This window comes from Eschscholzia californica, unplaced genomic scaffold (assembly GCF_041429995.1).
Source record: "Eschscholzia californica isolate CP2 unplaced genomic scaffold, dmEscCali1.0.p SCAF_1, whole genome shotgun sequence".
In the NCBI taxonomy this organism is placed as follows: Eukaryota; Viridiplantae; Streptophyta; class Magnoliopsida; order Ranunculales; family Papaveraceae; genus Eschscholzia; species Eschscholzia californica.
In genome coordinates, this window is record NW_028238198.1 from 41,446,758 (window position 1) to 41,464,688 (window position 17,931).

At 39.5% G+C, this 17,931-nt stretch overlaps 1 protein-coding gene across 1 annotated transcript; it reads right to left on the reverse strand.

The window, feature by feature from the left end:
* Positions 1-16,308: 16,308 nt before the first annotated feature.
* On the reverse strand, positions 16,309-17,808 carry LOC147566897 (uncharacterized). Its single transcript, XM_086668744.1, has 4 exons — positions 17,628-17,808; positions 17,241-17,415; positions 17,026-17,098; positions 16,309-16,630 (listed from the first exon to the last, which is right to left on the reverse strand). Exons 1-4 carry the CDS (start codon positions 17,656-17,658, stop codon positions 16,385-16,387), a joined length of 525 nt encoding a protein of 174 aa, XP_086524870.1. The 5' UTR covers positions 17,659-17,808; the 3' UTR covers positions 16,309-16,384.
* Positions 17,809-17,931: the final 123 nt, after the last annotated feature.

The window sequence follows — 17,931 nt, forward strand, 5'->3', positions numbered from 1 at the left end:
GTTCTCGGTTTGATCCAAGAGAGAGAGAGAAGTTATTAGTGGTTTTGGTAAAATACCTTTTATTATTCACAATAACTTGATTGTACAATTATGTATGGTTATGTATATATAGGATACAAAAGAGGAAATTGAAAACAACTAAACTCTATAATAGTTATCTAAATATAATCCTAACTACTAAGGAATCCTAGTTGTAATAGGATTCCTATGGGAATGGAAGTAACGCCTAACTTGCCAATTATGTTCTTGAACGGTTCTGCACCAAGTGGTTTTGTGAAGATGTCCGCTAACTGATTTTCTGTACTGGTGAAGCGTGTGGCAATGACGTTGTCTTTGATCTTTTCACGAACGATGTGGCAATCTATCTCGATGTGTTTTGTTCCTTCGTGGAAGACGGGATTATCAGCAATGTGGAGAGCGGCCCGATTGTCACAGTAAACTGTCATCGGGTCGGAGTGGTCGATTCCAAAATCAAGTAGTAAATACTTGAGCCATTGTAGTTCGCATGTAAGAATGGCTAAAGCTCGATATTCTGCTTCAGCCGAAGATTTGGCAACTGTGGGTTGCTTCTTTGATTTCCAAGAGAGAGGGTTGGACCCTAACATTGTGAAGTATTCAGTAGTTGATCTACGGGTTGAAGGGCAGCCTGCCCAATCCGAATCACAGTATCCTGTAATATGGAGTGAGCTGTCTGCATATAAGAAAACTCCTTTATCAAGGGTACCTTTCAAGTATCGTAGTACGCGGTGAGCGGCGTCTAAGTGTACTTGGCTAGGTGTTTGCATGAATTGACTGAGGTTATTTACGGCATAGGTGATATCTGGTCGTGTAACCGTTAGGTAAAGTAATCGCCTGATTAGGCGGCGGTAAATCGACGGGTCTGGCAAAGGTGTGCCGTCGGTGGGACTGAGACGGAGTTTCTGTTCCATGGGAAACTCAGAAGGACGTGCAGCGGTGAGTCCAAAATCTTTTAAAATATCAAGGGCATATTTCCGTTGACATAGGAAGATGCCTTGTGATGAGCGAGATACTTCGATTTCCAAGGAAGTATTGTAAACGGCCCAGATCTTTCAATGAGAAAGCAGTATTTAAGAATAATTTTAACTGGGAAATAACTTTATCATTATTTCCTGTAATGATTATGTCGTCTACATAGACGAGAACGTAAATTTGAGTGGAGTAAGAACGAAAAGTAAAGAGAGAGTAGTCGCTTTTAGATTGCGAAAAACCCCGTTCGATGAGAACGGAGGAAAATTTGGAGAACCATTGACGGGAGGCTTGCTTAAGACCGTACAGAGATTTATGAAGCCGACAGACTTTAGACTCCCCCTGAGATGAAAAACCGGGGGGAAGTTTCATGTAAACTTCTTCATTCAGATCACCTTGAAGGAATGCGTTGTTAACGTCCAATTGGTGGAGTGACCAGCCTTTAATGGCGGCAAGAGAGAGGAGAACACGAACAGTTACCAGTTTTGCCACTGGGGCAAAAGTGTCACTGTAATCTATTCCCTCAATTTGGGTGTAGCCCTTGGCCACTAGACGGGCCTTGTAACGTTCGATTGAACCGTCAGATTTGAACTTGATTTTGTACACCCATTTGCAACCAATAGGTCTTTTGCCGGGTGGTAGGCTGGTGATAGTCCAGGTTTTATTTTCTTCCAAGGCGGAGATTTCTTTAGCTATAGCGTCTCTCCAATGTGAAGATTTCATTGCTTGAGTGAAAGAGCTAGGTTCGGTAGTAGATAGTACCGATGATAAAAATTGTTGATGAGATGTAGAAAACGAATTTATAGAATAGTAGTTTTCAAGTGGATACTTGACTGTATTCGTGTTCGAACACACGTAATTGTTAAGATAGGACGGTGGGCGTCGTGACCTGGAAGGACGGCCGGAATCCGAAGCCCCATCGTCTGTTGACGAAACGGTATGAGAAGAACCGTCATGGACAGTGGTGTCGGCAGCAGCCGAAGAGGCCCCGGAATTGGGGTTGACAGGAGTGTCAACAGGGGTGTCTGAAGGCACCCCTGTATCGTTTAGTGGATCAGGGACTGATCCAGCAGAGGTGTCTGAAGGCACCTCTGCATCGGCATATCGGACAGGAACCGATTCAAGGGTGTCTGAAGGCACCTCTGTATCGGCATCACTGACCGGGATGGCAGGAACAGTAGGCACTTCGGTGTCATCGCTACTGTTAGACGGTGAATTAATTGTTGCCGGAAAGGCAATGTCGTCGTCGTCGATTGATAGGAATGGTGTCGGACGAGGAGAATAGTTTGTCGCCGAAGGGGAGGAATCGAACATAGGAAATTGATTTTCAAAGAATGTGACGTCTCTAGAGACGAAAATCCGTTTTGTGGAGATATCGTAAATACGATATCCTTTTTGTCCACTTCGATAGCCAAGGAAGATGCCGGCGGAAGAGCGAGCATCCATCTTTGTTTTGACCAAAGGAATACGAGCAAAACAAAGGCATCCGAACACACGTAAGTGGGAAAGATTCGGAGGAGTACCCATGAGGACTTCATGTGGTGATTTTCCAAAAAGGATGGGTGTTGGTAATTTGTTAATGAGATAGACGGCGGTTAGAACGCATTCACCCCAAAAGGATAGAGGGAGGTGAGCTTGAAGGCGTAAAGAACGAGCCACCTCAAGAATGTGGCGATGTTTTCGTTCGACAACCCCGTTTTGTTGGGGTGTGTGAGTACAACTACGTTGGTGGGTAATCCCTTTATCAAGAAACCAACTTTGTAGTGAATTATTCATGAATTCGGATCCATTGTCGGATCGAATTGTTTTAATTTTGCAATCGAATTGCGTATGAACGTAATTAAAAAAATTCTTAATTAACGTATTTGAGTCCGATTTTGAACTCATGAGAAATATCCAAGTACAACGAGAAAAATCGTCGACAAGGGTTAAGAAATAACGACACCCGGAGGTGGAGGGAACCGGAAAGGGACCCCATAAATCTACATGTACTAACTCAAATATATGAGAGGAGGAAGTAGTACTAGTAGGAAAAGGTAATCGACATTGTTTTGAAAGTGGACATACTTCGCACGATACTTTATTCGATAAAAAATTAAAATTCAAACATGGAAGCTTAGAATTAAAGTATTGAAAACGGGAAAAAGAAGGATGGCCTAAACGTTTATGCCATAAAACAAAAGACTCATGACTAGAACTATCTCGAACTAAACTTGAAACCGAAAGGATGGGATGCTCCGTGCGAAGGAAGTAAAGGTCGTCATGAAGACTACCATGCCCAATCTTTATCCTCGTTGTTCGGTCCTAAAAAAGACATAAGTCATTATCAAACAAGACGGTACAACCAAGGGATTTAGAAACTTGAGATATAGATATGAGATTAAATTGAAAAGATGGAATATGAAGCACATCTTGTAAATAAAATCTATTGGAAAAATAGACAGAACCAATATGGTGCACCTTAACCCGTGAACCGTCGGGTAATCGAACGTATAGGTCGGGAGGTGCAAGAGAATATGAAGAAAAACGAGAGAGAGCCGAACATATATGTTTAGACGCTCCGGAATCAATAACCCAAGGAGGATGAAAAGAAGAAGTATACTTACCGGTGAGATTAACGAGTGGATCTTTGTTGAGACGGAGAGAGGTTGTGGGCAGTTTGTGTTGATCTAATAATGCCAAAACCGATTGATATTGTTCCGGGGTGAGAGATGTTGCTGTAGGCACCCCCGGTCCAACTTGGTCCGTGACCGAAGCAGCCACCGGTTCTTGCTGAGCTCGGGTCCGGTTCCTTTGACCGTAATTAGGCGGGTATCCATGGATTTTGAAGCACGTGGAAACGTCATGTCCATGGATCCTGCAGTTGTCACAATATGGTCGTGGTCGCTTGGTTCTTTGTTTATCTGATCCATCAACACGATTGTGATTATATGAGTTTGAACCAACGGCAAGGGCAGCAGTATTTGAGTCAATATTCATGGGAGTAACAAGGTTTTGTTGAACTTCTTCCTGTTTGATAAGTGAGTCGATATGAAGAATAGATGGGAAGGGTTCGATCAACAAAATTTGACTCCGAATAGAGGAGAATCTATCGTTGAGACCTTGAAGAAATTCCATAGCTCTATCTTGGTTGGTTCTTTCAATCAAGGAACGAGCATGGCCACATATACAAGGTTCAGTTGTTAACAAGGAATTGAGTTCATCTTGAAGAGCCTTGAGATTTGTGAAATATGTAGAAACATCCGAATTCTCTTGTTTGAGACAAGAAATAGCTCTCTTTAATTGAAAGATTTTAGGAGCATTGGTTTGATGGAATCGATCAAAAAGATTTTTCCAAATATCGGAGGCGGTTTCATCATATAATATGGATGATCGAAGAGGTGGATCAACCGAATTGATTAGCCAACTAGAAACGAGATCGTTACATCGTCCCCATTGAACTAGTTCATTAGGATCGGTGGGTGGTTCGATACTTCCATCAACGAATCCTAATTTGCCTTTAGCTCGTAAGGCTTTTGTCATTCCTCGTGACCATGAGGAGTAGTTATCACCGGTTAGAAGTGGTGTGATGACAATGGTGGTTGGAGAATCCGAATGATGAACATCAAACGGGCCACCATTAGAAGTATAATGAACTTGAGTAGTTTCCGAAGTTGTTTCGGGAGTAGTCATGGTTTTAAAAAAAATTGGCTCTTATACCATGTGAAAATATAAATACCTCGATAATAGTCACTCTTGGATGAAGCCGAGAGAGAGACTTGATGAGTGTTCGGTTATAACCGAGTACACACTCGAAGATGTCGAGTGGGAAGAAGATGATGATCACACTCGGTGAAGCCGAGTGGGAGAAGAAGAAGATGAATGTTCTCGGTTTGATCCAAGAGAGAGAGAGAAGTTATTAGTGGTTTTGGTAAAATACCTTTTATTATTCACAATAACTTGATTGTACAATTATGTATGGTTATGTATATATAGGATACAAAAGAGGAAATTGAAAACAACTAAACTCTATAATAGTTATCTAAATATAATCCTAACTACTAAGGAATCCTAGTTGTAATAGGATTCCTATGGGACCAAGTCCACTCGGTTTGGCCGAGTGGAGTGGACCTTCCAACACTTATCAAGAGACACTAATCCGTTTCCACTCGGTCAACCGAGTAGACTCGGTCCATGAAGACATTAGGAAAGATATTTACTACATATTTAGTTTAGATATTGTATATCTTGATAAGGAAACCTTAAACCTTTGTATCCATATAAATACCACTAATGTACATTACAATTAACACACCAATACACCGAGAATTAATTGTTCAACTATCTCTAAATTTACTTTACATTTGTTCTCTCTCTCTCTCACTCGATTTTCATCTCTATCTCTCGGTCTCACTGACTCTCTCTATATTTTATCATCAAGAGGTTCACCCCTCTTCACATGGTATCAAAGCCAGATATTTCTTTTAGCTTTGCCTTGTCACGAGTTTTCTTCATAAACTGTTACTAATTTTCTTACTAATCTTGGTGGTCCATTTGGTGTTCATCATTTGGATTCTCCCACCACAATTTTAATCACGCCGCTTCTAACTGGCGAAAATTGTTCCTCATGGAACAATCAAGCCTCCCCGTGCTTAGGTTTTGTCGATGGAACAATCTCCAAACCTACTGATTCTAATGAGTTGCATCTATGGGGTCGTTGTAACGACTTAGTCTCTAGTTGGCTTATCAACTCAGATGACCCTTCTCTTTGTTCATCAATTCTCTATGATGATAATGCATGTGATGTCTGGAAAAATCTCCATGACCGCTTCTATCTAACTAATGCTCCGAAAGTTTTTCAACTCAAACGAGCTATTTCTTCCCTTAAGCAGGATGGTTCTGACGTCTCCCATTATTTTACTAATCTCAAGGCTCTTCAAGACGAATTAAATTCTCTGATGATTACATGACCATGTATTTGCGAACATGGAAGGTCTCTTCTTGATCGTACCAATAAAGATAGAGCTGTGGAGTTTCTTCAAGGCCTCGACGACCGGTTTTCGGTTATTCGAAGACAAATCTTATCAAACAAGAAGAAGTGCAACTAAGCTTAATCAACTTAATCATTATCAAAATTGAGGCTGCTACTCTTGCCGTCGGCTCCAACGACCATGGACGACCTCCCTTTGACCAATCGGTTAAAGCCACGTCCTAAGTGTCCACGACCATACTGCGATCATTCTAAAACTCACAGACATCACTTATCAACTTGTTATCAACTCCATGGCTACCCTCCTCAAACCGGTGCGGGCCCACGGAACCGCAATCAGCCAGACAAACTAGCCGCCTCGGTTCAAGAACCGACCAGCCTTTCGGTGCCTTTAGCATCATCCCTCATTGTCGACCAATACAAGTCGCTTATAGAACTTTTGGATCAACAGAAGCAGCCGACTACCACTTCTTTTATCGGCACCCCTCAAATCAATCTCTCGTGTACGTTCTATTCCTCTTTTCTCCTCCCTGGGTTATCAATTCAGGCGCCGCCAAACATATTTGTTCGACGCTTACTCGTTTTTCTCCATATTCGATTGCACCACTTAACATTTATGTCAGATTATCGGATGGTTCATGAGTCTGAGTTCTTCATATAGGTTCAGTTTTCTTTTCTAATGAATTCTTTTTACAAGATGTTCTCCATATTCCATCTTTTCAAATTAATCTAAACTCAATCTCTCAAATCTCGAAACCTCTGCGATGTACTGTTTTATTTGAGTCTGAAATTTCTGTCTTTCAGGACCGATTAACAAGGAAGATGATTGGGCTTGGTATTCTTCATGATGATCTCTATTTCCTTTGCACGGAGAGTCTAATTTTTTCAGTTACTAGTGTAGTTAATAATAGTCCTAGTAATATTTCGTATACTTTATGACATTGGCGTGTTGGCCACCCATCATTGTCTCGTCTTAAGTATTTTATTATGAACTCTATTTTGATTAATAATAAAGTATTGAGCGATGTTTGTCCTCGTTCTAAGCAATCCCGTTCACCGTTTTCATCTCACGCTTCTTACTCTCATTCTTTTGAATTAATTCACGCCGATGTTTGGGGTCCTTTTCCGGTACCCTCTACTAACGGATGTCGTTATTTTCTAAACCTTGTCGATGATTTTTTTCATTGTACTTGGATCTTTCTTATGAGTTCAAAATCAGACACTATTAAATTCATTACTAATTTTTTTAATTATGTCTCAACGCAATTTAAATCTACCATAAAAATATTCCTATGAGATAATGGTACTGAATTTATGAACAGTTCTTTACAACTTTGGTTCCTTGATAAAGGAGTTATTCACCATCACACTTGTACATACACCCCCCAACAAAATGGGGTGGTTGAAAGAAAATACCGCCACATTCTTGAAGTGGCTCGCTCCCTCCTTTTACAAGCCCATCTCCCTCCATCCTTATGGGGTAAATGTGTTTTAATTGCAGTTTATCTCATTAATAAATTAGTTACTCCTATTGTCCATGGGTTGTTCCACCATGAAGCCTTCTCTCCACGCGATCTTTCACATATTCGCTTGTTGGGTGTCTTTGCTATGCTCGAATTCCATTAGTCAAAACAAAGATTGACCCTCGTGCCTCAGCTGGTATTTTTTTTTGGATACCCGAATGGTCAAAAGGGTTATCGTATCTATGATCTCCATACTCGTCGTATATTCACTTCCCGCGATGTGGTGTTTCATGAAACTCGATTTCCAATGGCTAAACCGATTTCTTATCTCTCATCGTTAATTCCATCTCTACTCCATTTCTCTCAATTTTGGACGATGGAACATTTACTTTTCCGGCACCACTTGCTGAACAACAATCGACCACACTACCGTTGGGGCCACCACCCCCATTATCGGTCGGTCAAACGACGGAGGTGCCTCCTACACCACCCTCTTCGTCGTCCACTTCCGATGCGCCTATAGCACAACCCGGTTTCTCTCCCTCGGTCTAGCCAGACATTCCTGTTTCGGCTGACGACCACTCTCTCGTCCATTCCGAAGTTGCTGATTAACAAATTCATGCCCAACGCGAGCCCCGTCCACCGGCCCACTTAAAAGACTTCATCCCTTCCACTCATTCCGCCTCCGTCAAATACCCTCTTTAGGATTATTTCTCCATTAATTCCTTCTTTACGTCTCATCAAATCTTTATCTCATCTGTCATCTCCATAGTTGAACCAACGTCGTTCACTCAGGCGATGAAATCTTCTCTTTGGCAGGAAGCTATGGCCAACGAAATACCTGCTTTGGAAACAAACAAGACATGGTCAATTGTTCCTCTTCCTCCAGGAAAATGCTTAGTCGGTTGTAAATGGGTCTATAAAATCGAATTCAAATCGGATGGCTTTATTAAACGATACAAAGCCCGTCTACTCGCCAAAGGATATGGAGTACTCAGATTGAAGACTTAGACTATATTGATACATTCGCTCTAATAGCTAAATTAGTTTACTTTCGAGTTTTTCTCTCCAAAACCGTCATCAAAGGGTGGTATCTTCGCCAACTTTACGTCAATAACACCTTTCTTCAAGGTGATCTACATGAAAAAGTTTATATGAAACTTCCTCCCGAATTCTCCTCTTAGGGGGAGTCCAATGTCTATCGCCTCCACAAATCACTACATCGCCTTAAACAAGCATCCCAGCAGTGGTTTTCAAAATTTTCTTCCGTTCTTTTATCTAAAGGCTTATCTCAATCCAAGTATGATTATTCACTTTTTACGTATTGTTCAGCCACCACTTAGATATTTGTTCCCATGTATGTCGATGACATAGTTATTACAAGAAATAATGATGTTTCCGTTTCACAACTCAAAAACTCAAAACCTTCATTGATCGTACCTCTCTCTTAAAGACATGGGTCGCTTACAATATTTCCTTGGTATAGAGGTCTCTCGATCCTCTAAAGGCATTTTTCTTTGTCAAAGAAAATATGCCCTTGATATCGTCAAAGATTTAGGACTCACTGCTTTCTGTCCCTCTGACTTTCTTATGGAACAAAAACTGCGTTGCAGTCCTTCTAATGGGATTCCTTTACAAGACCCATTCGTTTATCGCCGTCTTATTTATCTTGCAGTCACGCGTCCTGACATCACTTATGCAGTAAATAATTCGAGTGAATTTATGCAGACTCCGAGTCAAATCCACTTGGATGCTGCTCATTGTGTGGTTCTTTATATAAAAGGTTCCCTTGACAAAGGAATTTTTTTCTCTGCTGACAGCTCTCTTCACATTACTTGTTATTGTGATTCTGACTGGGCTGGTTGTCCGTCTACTCGTCGCTCTACCACTTGCTACTTTACGATGCTCGGTTCGAACCCTTTATCCTGGAAATCGAAAAAGCAGCACACCATTGCAAAATCTTCTGCGGAAGCAGAATATCGTGCTCTTGCTATTCTCACTTGTGAGCTCCAATGGCTCAAATATCTCTTACTCGATTTTGGTATACACCACTCTAGCTCGATAACAGTTTACTGTGACAATCGGGTCGCTCTTCATATTGCTGACAACCCTGTTTTTCATGAACGCACTAAACACATTGAAATCGATTGCCAAATCGTTCGTGAGAAGATTAAAGAAAACATCATTGCCACACGCTACACATCTTTCGACAACCAGCTCGCGGACATATTTACAAAGCCTCTGGGTGCTGACCCGTTCAAGAGTATTATTGGCAAGTTGGGCATCACTTCAATTACTGCTCAAACTTGAAGGGGAGTATTAGGAGACACAAACCTGCTTCCACTCGGTCAACCGAGTGGGCTCTGTCCATGAAGACATCAGGAAAGATATTTACTGTATATTTAGATTAGATACTACATCCCTTAATAAGGAAACCCTAAATAATTTGTATCCCTATAAATACCACTTATCTACATTACAATTAACACATCAATACACAAAGAATTAATTGTTCAACTATCTCTAACTTTACTTTACACTTGCTCTCTCTTCCTCTCTCTCTCACTCATCTTCCTCTGTATCTGTCGGTCTCATTGACTCTCTCTATATTTTATTATCAAGAGGTTCATCCTTTTTCACAGTACTTCTTTATTAGCCAGAGTAGGATGCCTTTCTTTTAATGCCTTTGTGTATCATATTTGGCAGGAGAGAAATGCTAGAATATTTAAGAAGCAAAACAATGCAACATCTATCTTGGTAACCATTGTTGAAGAGGTCAAAATTAAGATTGCCTCTTGGAAAGGTCCAATAGAGGGTATATTACAGAACAGAATGTTCTCTGATAAGTGGAATCTCAGTATCAATTTTGCTAGGGTCAAGCTCTAGGGTCATAATGGATGCCTCCAGAGGATGGGCAAGTGCAGATCAGCACTGATAGCTCCATGACTGAAGATGCAGCAGGTTATGGGGCTCTGCTTCGTGATCACAATGGTAAGGTGCTCAGCTTGGCTGTAGGGCAAGCACCTAGAAGTTCTACCCTGCTTCATGAACTCCAAGGAGTTGAGTTAGGCTTGAGGTTAGTAGCTAAGGTGAACTATGGCCAAGTGATGATTGCTACTGACTCCTTGATAGTCTGTTCTCTTCTCTCTGATTTTAATAGGCAGCCTCCTTGGCTGGTTTGGCATGTTTGTTTGAAAATTAAAGCACTTTAGCCACGATCCCAAGAGTGTTCCATTAAGCATGTGGTCTGAGAAACGAATATGGGAGCTGACTTCCTTGCTAAATGGAGGCCGGTTGAGGAGCAAGATGAAAAACTAAGTTTCTTGAAGAACAAATTCGATTACTTCTCAACTTAATTAGTTTGTTTCAATTACAATGATCTCTTTATATAGAAGAGGTTTAGAGAGAGAGAGAGATAATCGATCTTAACTAACACTAACTAACAGTTAATACTAATCAAATATAACGCTATTCGCAGACCCTCCTGGCTGCCTCTTATTGATAGTGTGGGCGCTTCACTTTAAGCACAAGGGTGCGTATAACCGTACGACCGGTAATTCAGTTAAGCTGGCCATCTTCATCCTCAAGGTGTTCGACCAAATGCTTAGAGAGTTGTTCTCTCTTACAGCCCCCCTCAAACTCATGATCCGAAGAGGAAAGCATCATGAGTTTGCTTCGAATGAAATCAAACTGCGAGAAGACGAGTCCCTTTGTAAATATATCAGCCAGATTCTCTTCAGACGAGACGAACTGAATACTCAAAGTAGAATTCATCACCAAGTCTCGGATAAAATGGTAGTCTATCTCGATATGTTTAGTCCTAGCATGGAAGACCGGATTGGAAGCCAAAAATTTTGCACCCATATTATCACATGACAGACTAAGAGGAGTAGCAATCGAGACCCCAAGTTCTTCTAACAAGTAGGATAACCACAATAACTCTGATGTTGCCAGTGAAAGAGCACGATACTCGGCCTCAGTTGACGACCTAGACACAGTAGCTTGCTTCTTAGAGGACCAGGACACCAAAGATGAACCCAAAAACACACAATAGCCACTTGTTGATCTCCTAGTATCCGGACATCCTGCCCAGTCAGAATCAGAAAAGCCTTGGAGAATAGATACATCTCCTGAGTGAAGTATAATTCCTGCTCCAATAGTCCCTTTCAAGTACCTCAACACTTTCTTAAGAAGAATCAAGTGAGCAGTCCTGGGTTCATGCATGAATTGAGACAAGTAATTGACACTAAAGGTCAAATCAGGTCTGGTCATGGTGGCATATTGTAACCCACCAACCATACTTCTGTAAAAAATGGGATTATCTATAAGATCACCATCAATTTTGGACATTCTCTTTCCTGATGAAATAGGAACCAGGCTAGGCTTGGAATCAGAAAGACCAGACTTGTCTAATAGCTCAAGAGTGTACTTAGTTTGAGTAAGGAGCAAAGAGGATGGAGTTCTCTGAACTTCAATACCCAAAAAATAATTGATGTTGCCAAGTCTCTTCATAGCAAATTCTTCAGCCAAAGCAGCAAATAACTGGTCCAAAAGAGAAGTTGAAGTACCAGTAAGGATGATATCATCCACATAGAGAAGAAGAATCATCATTTGGCCAGAAGAGATGAACACAAACATTGAAGTATCAGAAGTACTCCTAATAAAGCCCCAATGTTGAAGATAAGTGGAAAACCTTGTGAACCAAGCTCTTGGAGCTTGTTTCAGGCCATACAAAGCCTTATGAAGATGACACACATAGGTTGGAGATTGAGGATCAGTAAAGCCTGGTGGCTGTTTCATATAAACAGTTTCAGTAAGATGCCCATGGAGAAAGGCATTAGAAACATCAAGCTGTTGAATTGGCCAATGATGAGAAATTGCCAAAGTTAAAATCACCCTAATGGTTTGAATTTTCACCACTGGGCTAAAGGTCTCCACATAGTCAATTCCTTCTTGTTGGGAATAGCCTTGAGCTACAAGCCTTGCCTTGTATCTCTCAACAGTCCCATTTAAGTTGTACTTAACCTTGAAAACCCACTTACAGCCAAGTATATTCATGTTTGAAGTTTTGGGTATGAGAGACCAAGTTTTATTTCTCAATAAAGCCTGAAATTCATCTTCCATTGCTTTCTTCCAATTTGGATCTTTAATAGCACTCTTATAACTTGTAGGTTCTGGAATAGAAAGGAGTTGACCCTTATGAACAGGAGCAAGAGCATGAGGAACAGAAAAATGAGCAACATGATCTGGAATAGATTTGGGTTTAATAATGCCACTTTTAAGCCTTGTCTGCATAGGATGAGAATTGAATTCCATAGGGTTAGGGTTGAATTCACTAAGAACTTCTTCTTGAGGAGGATCAGTAAAGTAGGATTATGTGAAGAATGAGGAGAAGGATCATGAGATTCTGAAGTAGAAGGAGAGGATGGAAATACTTGATCATCTAGGGAGTATGTAGAGTGATAAGATGGACTTGTTATATTCACATTTGAGGGAAGTGAAGGAAGCTCAAAAATTTGATAAGTAGAGGTGGTAGTGATGTCTGACTTAGGTGATTTCTTCATTGTAGCATAAGGGAATGTGAATTCATCAAAAATAACATGTCTTGAGACATATTCCCTTCCTGTCTCAATGTCAAGACATTTATATCCCTTATGTGTAAGACTATACCCAATGAATACACATTTAGATGATTTGGGACTCAACTTATCACTCTTAGTATTTCCTAAGTATGGATAGCAAAGTGATCCAAATACCTTGATCATGTCATAAGCAGGTATTTTATCAAAGAGTAGTTCATAAGGAGTTTTATAGGAGAGAAGCTTACTTGGGGTTCTGTTTATGATATAAGTGGCAGCTGCATAGGCATGAAACCAAAATTCTTTGGGCATAGAGGCTTGAAACAGTAATGTATTACCCACAGAAGTAATTTGTCTATTCTTCCTTTCAGCCCTACCATTTTGTTCAGGGGTGTATGGACAGGAGCTTCTGAAAACAATTCCACACTTAGTGAGATGAGCATGGAACTCTCCTTTGCTAAGTTCTGGTGCTCCATCACTTTGAAAATACTTTATTGGTAGTGAAAATAGCCTTTCATTTTGTGTTTGAAAATGCTCAAAACACTTTAAGCTTTCTGACCTAACCTTCATAGGATATATCCAAAAGAATCGACTGTAGTCATCAAGGAAGAGAATGTAGTATCTCACTCCTGTCTTTGTAGTGACTGGGGCTGGTCCCCAAATGTCACAGTGTATTAGCTGAAGAGGAACTGATGATGAGCTACTAGATGTGTGAAAAGGAAGTCTCTGGCTCTTCCCTAATTGACAAGATGAGCACACATCCTTAAAGTTCTTAGATGTAATCTTGATTTTATTTTCTCTCTCTAAGAGCAAAATTAGCTCTTGAGAAGCATGTCCCAGTCTGTTATGCCAAGTCTCAGCTGTCCCTCTTGCTAAACAAGCTACTTCATTATCTTCATTTGGTGAAACATAAGGATCCATTTGAAAATCAATGCTATATAGATTATTCACCATTGGTCCTTCTCCTAAGACATCTTTAGACCATAGATCTCTAATAAGAAATCCCCAAGGAAGGAATTCCACACTACAGAAGTTCTCTTTAGTGAACTTTGAGATGGATAGGAGGTTCTTCTGTATTTGTGGAACATGAAGTACTTTCTTAAGGTGGAAAGTGTTTGGGCCAGTAGCTAAGTTTGCTTGGCCTGTGCTAACTATGTCTAAACACTTGCCATCCCCAATCATAACACCATTAGTACCTTGATAAGGAGTAATGGATTGCAAATTCTCTTGAGTATGTGTCATGTGGCTGGTTGCTCCTGTATCAGCTATCCAATTTTTATCTTTTGTACTCAAGGACAGATAACTCTTCTCATCTTTCAAGGACTCAACCTCTTGTTCAGCCACAAAATGGGCTTGTTCCTCTTCTTCTTCTTGTAGATTTGAGCTATCTTCCTCTTCTTCTTCTTCTTCATCAATCTCTTGAAGATGAAGATTAGCAAAATTTCTGGTTGCTGACCTTGAATTCTCAGAGGAGAAATCTTTAAATCTTAACCTGCATTGTCTAGCAGTGTGCCCCCACTTGTAACATATCCCACAAGGGACTGTGGTGAAATCAAAAAAGGCACTTCTTGGCTGAGAAGGAGCCCTCATATTCGACCTAAATGATGGTTTTTGACCATTTTCAAAACTTTGGGTCTGGTTTGCAAACCTCATAGGTGATGATCTAGTGCTACTTATGTTTTGAAATTTCTTAACAAGATATGATTCACTTAGGTCCTCATGTGTTTCTTGCTCCTTCAACCATTGTTCATGGTGAATTAACCTGCTTCTTAGTTCTCCAAAACTAAAGACACCATCTCTATTCTGAATAGTAACAACAAATTGGGAGTATTCTCTCCCTAGACCTTGAAGAGCTATCCTAGTTAACTCAGAATCACTCACTTTGTCATTGACTGCTACAAGAGAGTCAGCCAAATTTTTAATCTTGCTCAAGAATTCAGCAATAGAAGAAGACCCTTTCTTTAAATTTTGAAGTTTATTTCTTAGAGAAGATTTTTGGGCTTCAAATTCTTGAAGAAAAACCATTTCCAAATAACACCAAATCTCTCTTGAGGTTTTTAAACCTAAAATGTCAGAAGCAATTGAATGGGTAATGGTTGCTTTTATGCAAGACTTAACGAAACTATCTGTTTTCCTCCATTGAAGATAGGCTGGATTTACCACCTCTCTTCCTTCCTCTACAACTAACTGAGAGGGTTCACTCATGGTGCCATCAATGTAGCACACTAGGTCGTTTCCAATCAGGGCATTCTCTACCTGATCTTTCCAAACCAGAAAGTTTGTTCCATCTAATCTAGCCGATATTAAGTTTGTAAGATTCGGATTATAGGTTACCTGGTTTTGATTTGGATTCATCTTTCAATGGTTGAAGTTTGATTTCTTTAATGGTTGAAGAAGAAGACTGTATCTCTGATTCCTTGATGACAGAAGATCAGCTCCCTTTGTTGTTTCTTGATTTCAATCTTTCTTGAAAATCGATTTCTAGGGTTTCTTTATGGCTCTGATACCATGAAAAACTAAGTTTCTTGAAGAACAAATTCGATTACTTCTCAACTTAATTAGTTTGTTTCAATTACAATGATCTCTTTATATAGAAGAGGTTTAGAGAGAGAGAGAGATAATCGATCTTAACTAACACTAACTAACAGTTAATACTAATCAAATATAACGCTATTCGCAGACCCTCCTGGCTGCCTCTTATTGATAGTGTGGGCGCTTCACTTTAAGCACAAGGGTGCGTATAACCGTACGACCGGTAATTCAGTTAAGCTGGCCATCTTCATCCTCAAGGTGTTCGACCAAATGCTTAGAGAGTTGTTCTCTCTTACACAAGAGGTTGACTCACGGAGTTTGCCAGCTGAGCTGGATGCTGTAGTTCGAGATGATAGAAAATTTTCAAAACAAGTCAGACGAGTAGAGAAGTTGAATCTCTGACCCCAAAGAATTACATTTGTAACTTGCTAGCCAACTTAAAAATGAACATAATTGCAATGTGATGATTTTGCTCTCATGGTTGAAATTCCAAAGAAAATAGTTTACTAGTGTTAGAGTCATGTGTAACTCAAACAAACTTAAAGTTTCGGAATGGTTAGTTGATGTTAAAACTTATCAGTTACAAAGTCGAAGTTAGTCGACTAACCCAAACTCCAAAAACTAAAAGCTGTAACCTCGTGATCCAAACCCGTCTGCACGCAGTACTTTTCCGTGACTCTTTGCCAAAATAACCTAATAACAATCTCAATGAATTCTATCCAACTACTGGTCACTCTAACTTGAATTTAATCAAAGAGCATATAAGGAGAAGAAATTATTTAAGACTTATTACTATTATTATTATTATTACTCCCATATTAATTTGGACAAGAGAGTATAATTAATTACATAAATCAAATCTTGTTGAGTTTTGCAAGAGCAAAGACAGTGAAAGAAGTGACAGCAGGGATGAAAAATTCATTAGGAATTGCATTGGGCATGATTATGTTTTTGATAAATAATGCTGTCATTGGGACACCAAATATGTGAAGGATGATATCCTTTCCTCCTGACCCTGTGGGTCTTGTGTTAAATATTATCTCCCTAATAATTGTCTTAAACTCATCCTTTGTCATCTCACCTTCTCCTTTGTGGTATGTCTGCAAAAATATGCAGACAAAACTTCATAAATATTTGGAGCAATATATAATATAAAACAGAAGCAGAGTTTTGTCTTCTCAGATATGAATTCACTCGAGTGACATTTTAAATGTTCGGCTTTGTTTGACTCATGTTCGGCCTAGTATGAGTGACATACTCAAACAAATTATAATCCATTCATGTCAGACATAAAATAAGTTATAAGTCTAGGGTTAGAACCCAAGCCCATTGTCTAAACTATTACAATTTCCCTAATCAAATCAAACTAAACTCTGAGTAATCGGTTGTAGGTCGTAGAACTAAGCAAATAAGGTCGATTTATGTCTAGTGTATCATGTATAAACAACTAAATGAACATTAAGGTTTGAATGCTTGTCAAATATAATGCTCTTACTTTGAATGTTTCCTCGAGAGTTTTAACCCTTGGCGGAAGTAATTGTGTACCACCGAGTTCGTTGTTCATTTCCCTGGAACAAAATGATAATTAAGGTCTAATGACAATGTGAGGTTCAAAGATTATATAGCAAGTCTAGAGGAAACTCTAAAGTCCTTGGTAAGAAATTTTTATTATAGAAAATATATAAATAAACAAAATGATTTAGTGTTTACCCCACAGTTTCGCACACAAAACAATAGAAGATTGCGAACTTTTTCTTCCTTTTTTCTTCTTCTCCCAAGCTTTTGTTTTCGTCAATTACATGCAACTCCTTCGACATAACTTCAAATTTTTTGTCAAATTCTTTTACTATTTGATCAATTTCTACATCTTTTTTCTGAGCTTTTTCTGCACAAAATCACCAAAAGTCACTACATTTGATTATGTACAAACATACGTTTTTTTCTTAGGATTATTACGTCATTACAACATGAGATGTATAATAGTTGATGGCACTTGCCCCAACTTCTACATTATTATAGTTGTAAGGGCGCTGGGCAAATGACGAAAATTTTCAAATGAGAGAAAATGACTATAACATTAATGAGAAATGTACATACCATTCTTAAACTTATTAATGGATTGGCCCATTTTTGGTAAATAGAAGAGAAGGTGGTAAGGCTTTGGTGTTGAAGAAGATGATAAAATTAATAAATAAGCATTTAGCTTGTGGTTTTAATAAAAGATGGAAGGAGAAGAGAGATGGAAAGGATAATTTTGAGCAAGATTGCTTGTGACACAGAAGGGATGAGATACCAAGATTGAGGAATATTTATCAGACTTGTTCTCTGAAAAATAGAATATAATTAGCAAAGAAACTTTTCTTTCTTGAGTGGCAAATCTACCTAGTATTCTAATTTCGAT

Excerpts from the sequence above, each read along its gene's own strand:
- LOC147566897 (XM_086668744.1), bottom strand. The coding sequence starts at position 17,658 with ATGGGCCAATCCATTAATAAGTTTAAGAATG. Across the intron at positions 17,416-17,627 it reads CATTAATAAGTTTAAGAATG|AAAAAGCTCAGAAAAAAGAT; the intron begins GTATGTACATTT and ends GATTTTGTGCAG. Across the intron at positions 16,631-17,025 it reads CTCTCGAGGAAACATTCAAA|ACATACCACAAAGGAGAAGG; the intron begins GTAAGAGCATTA and ends ATATTTTTGCAG.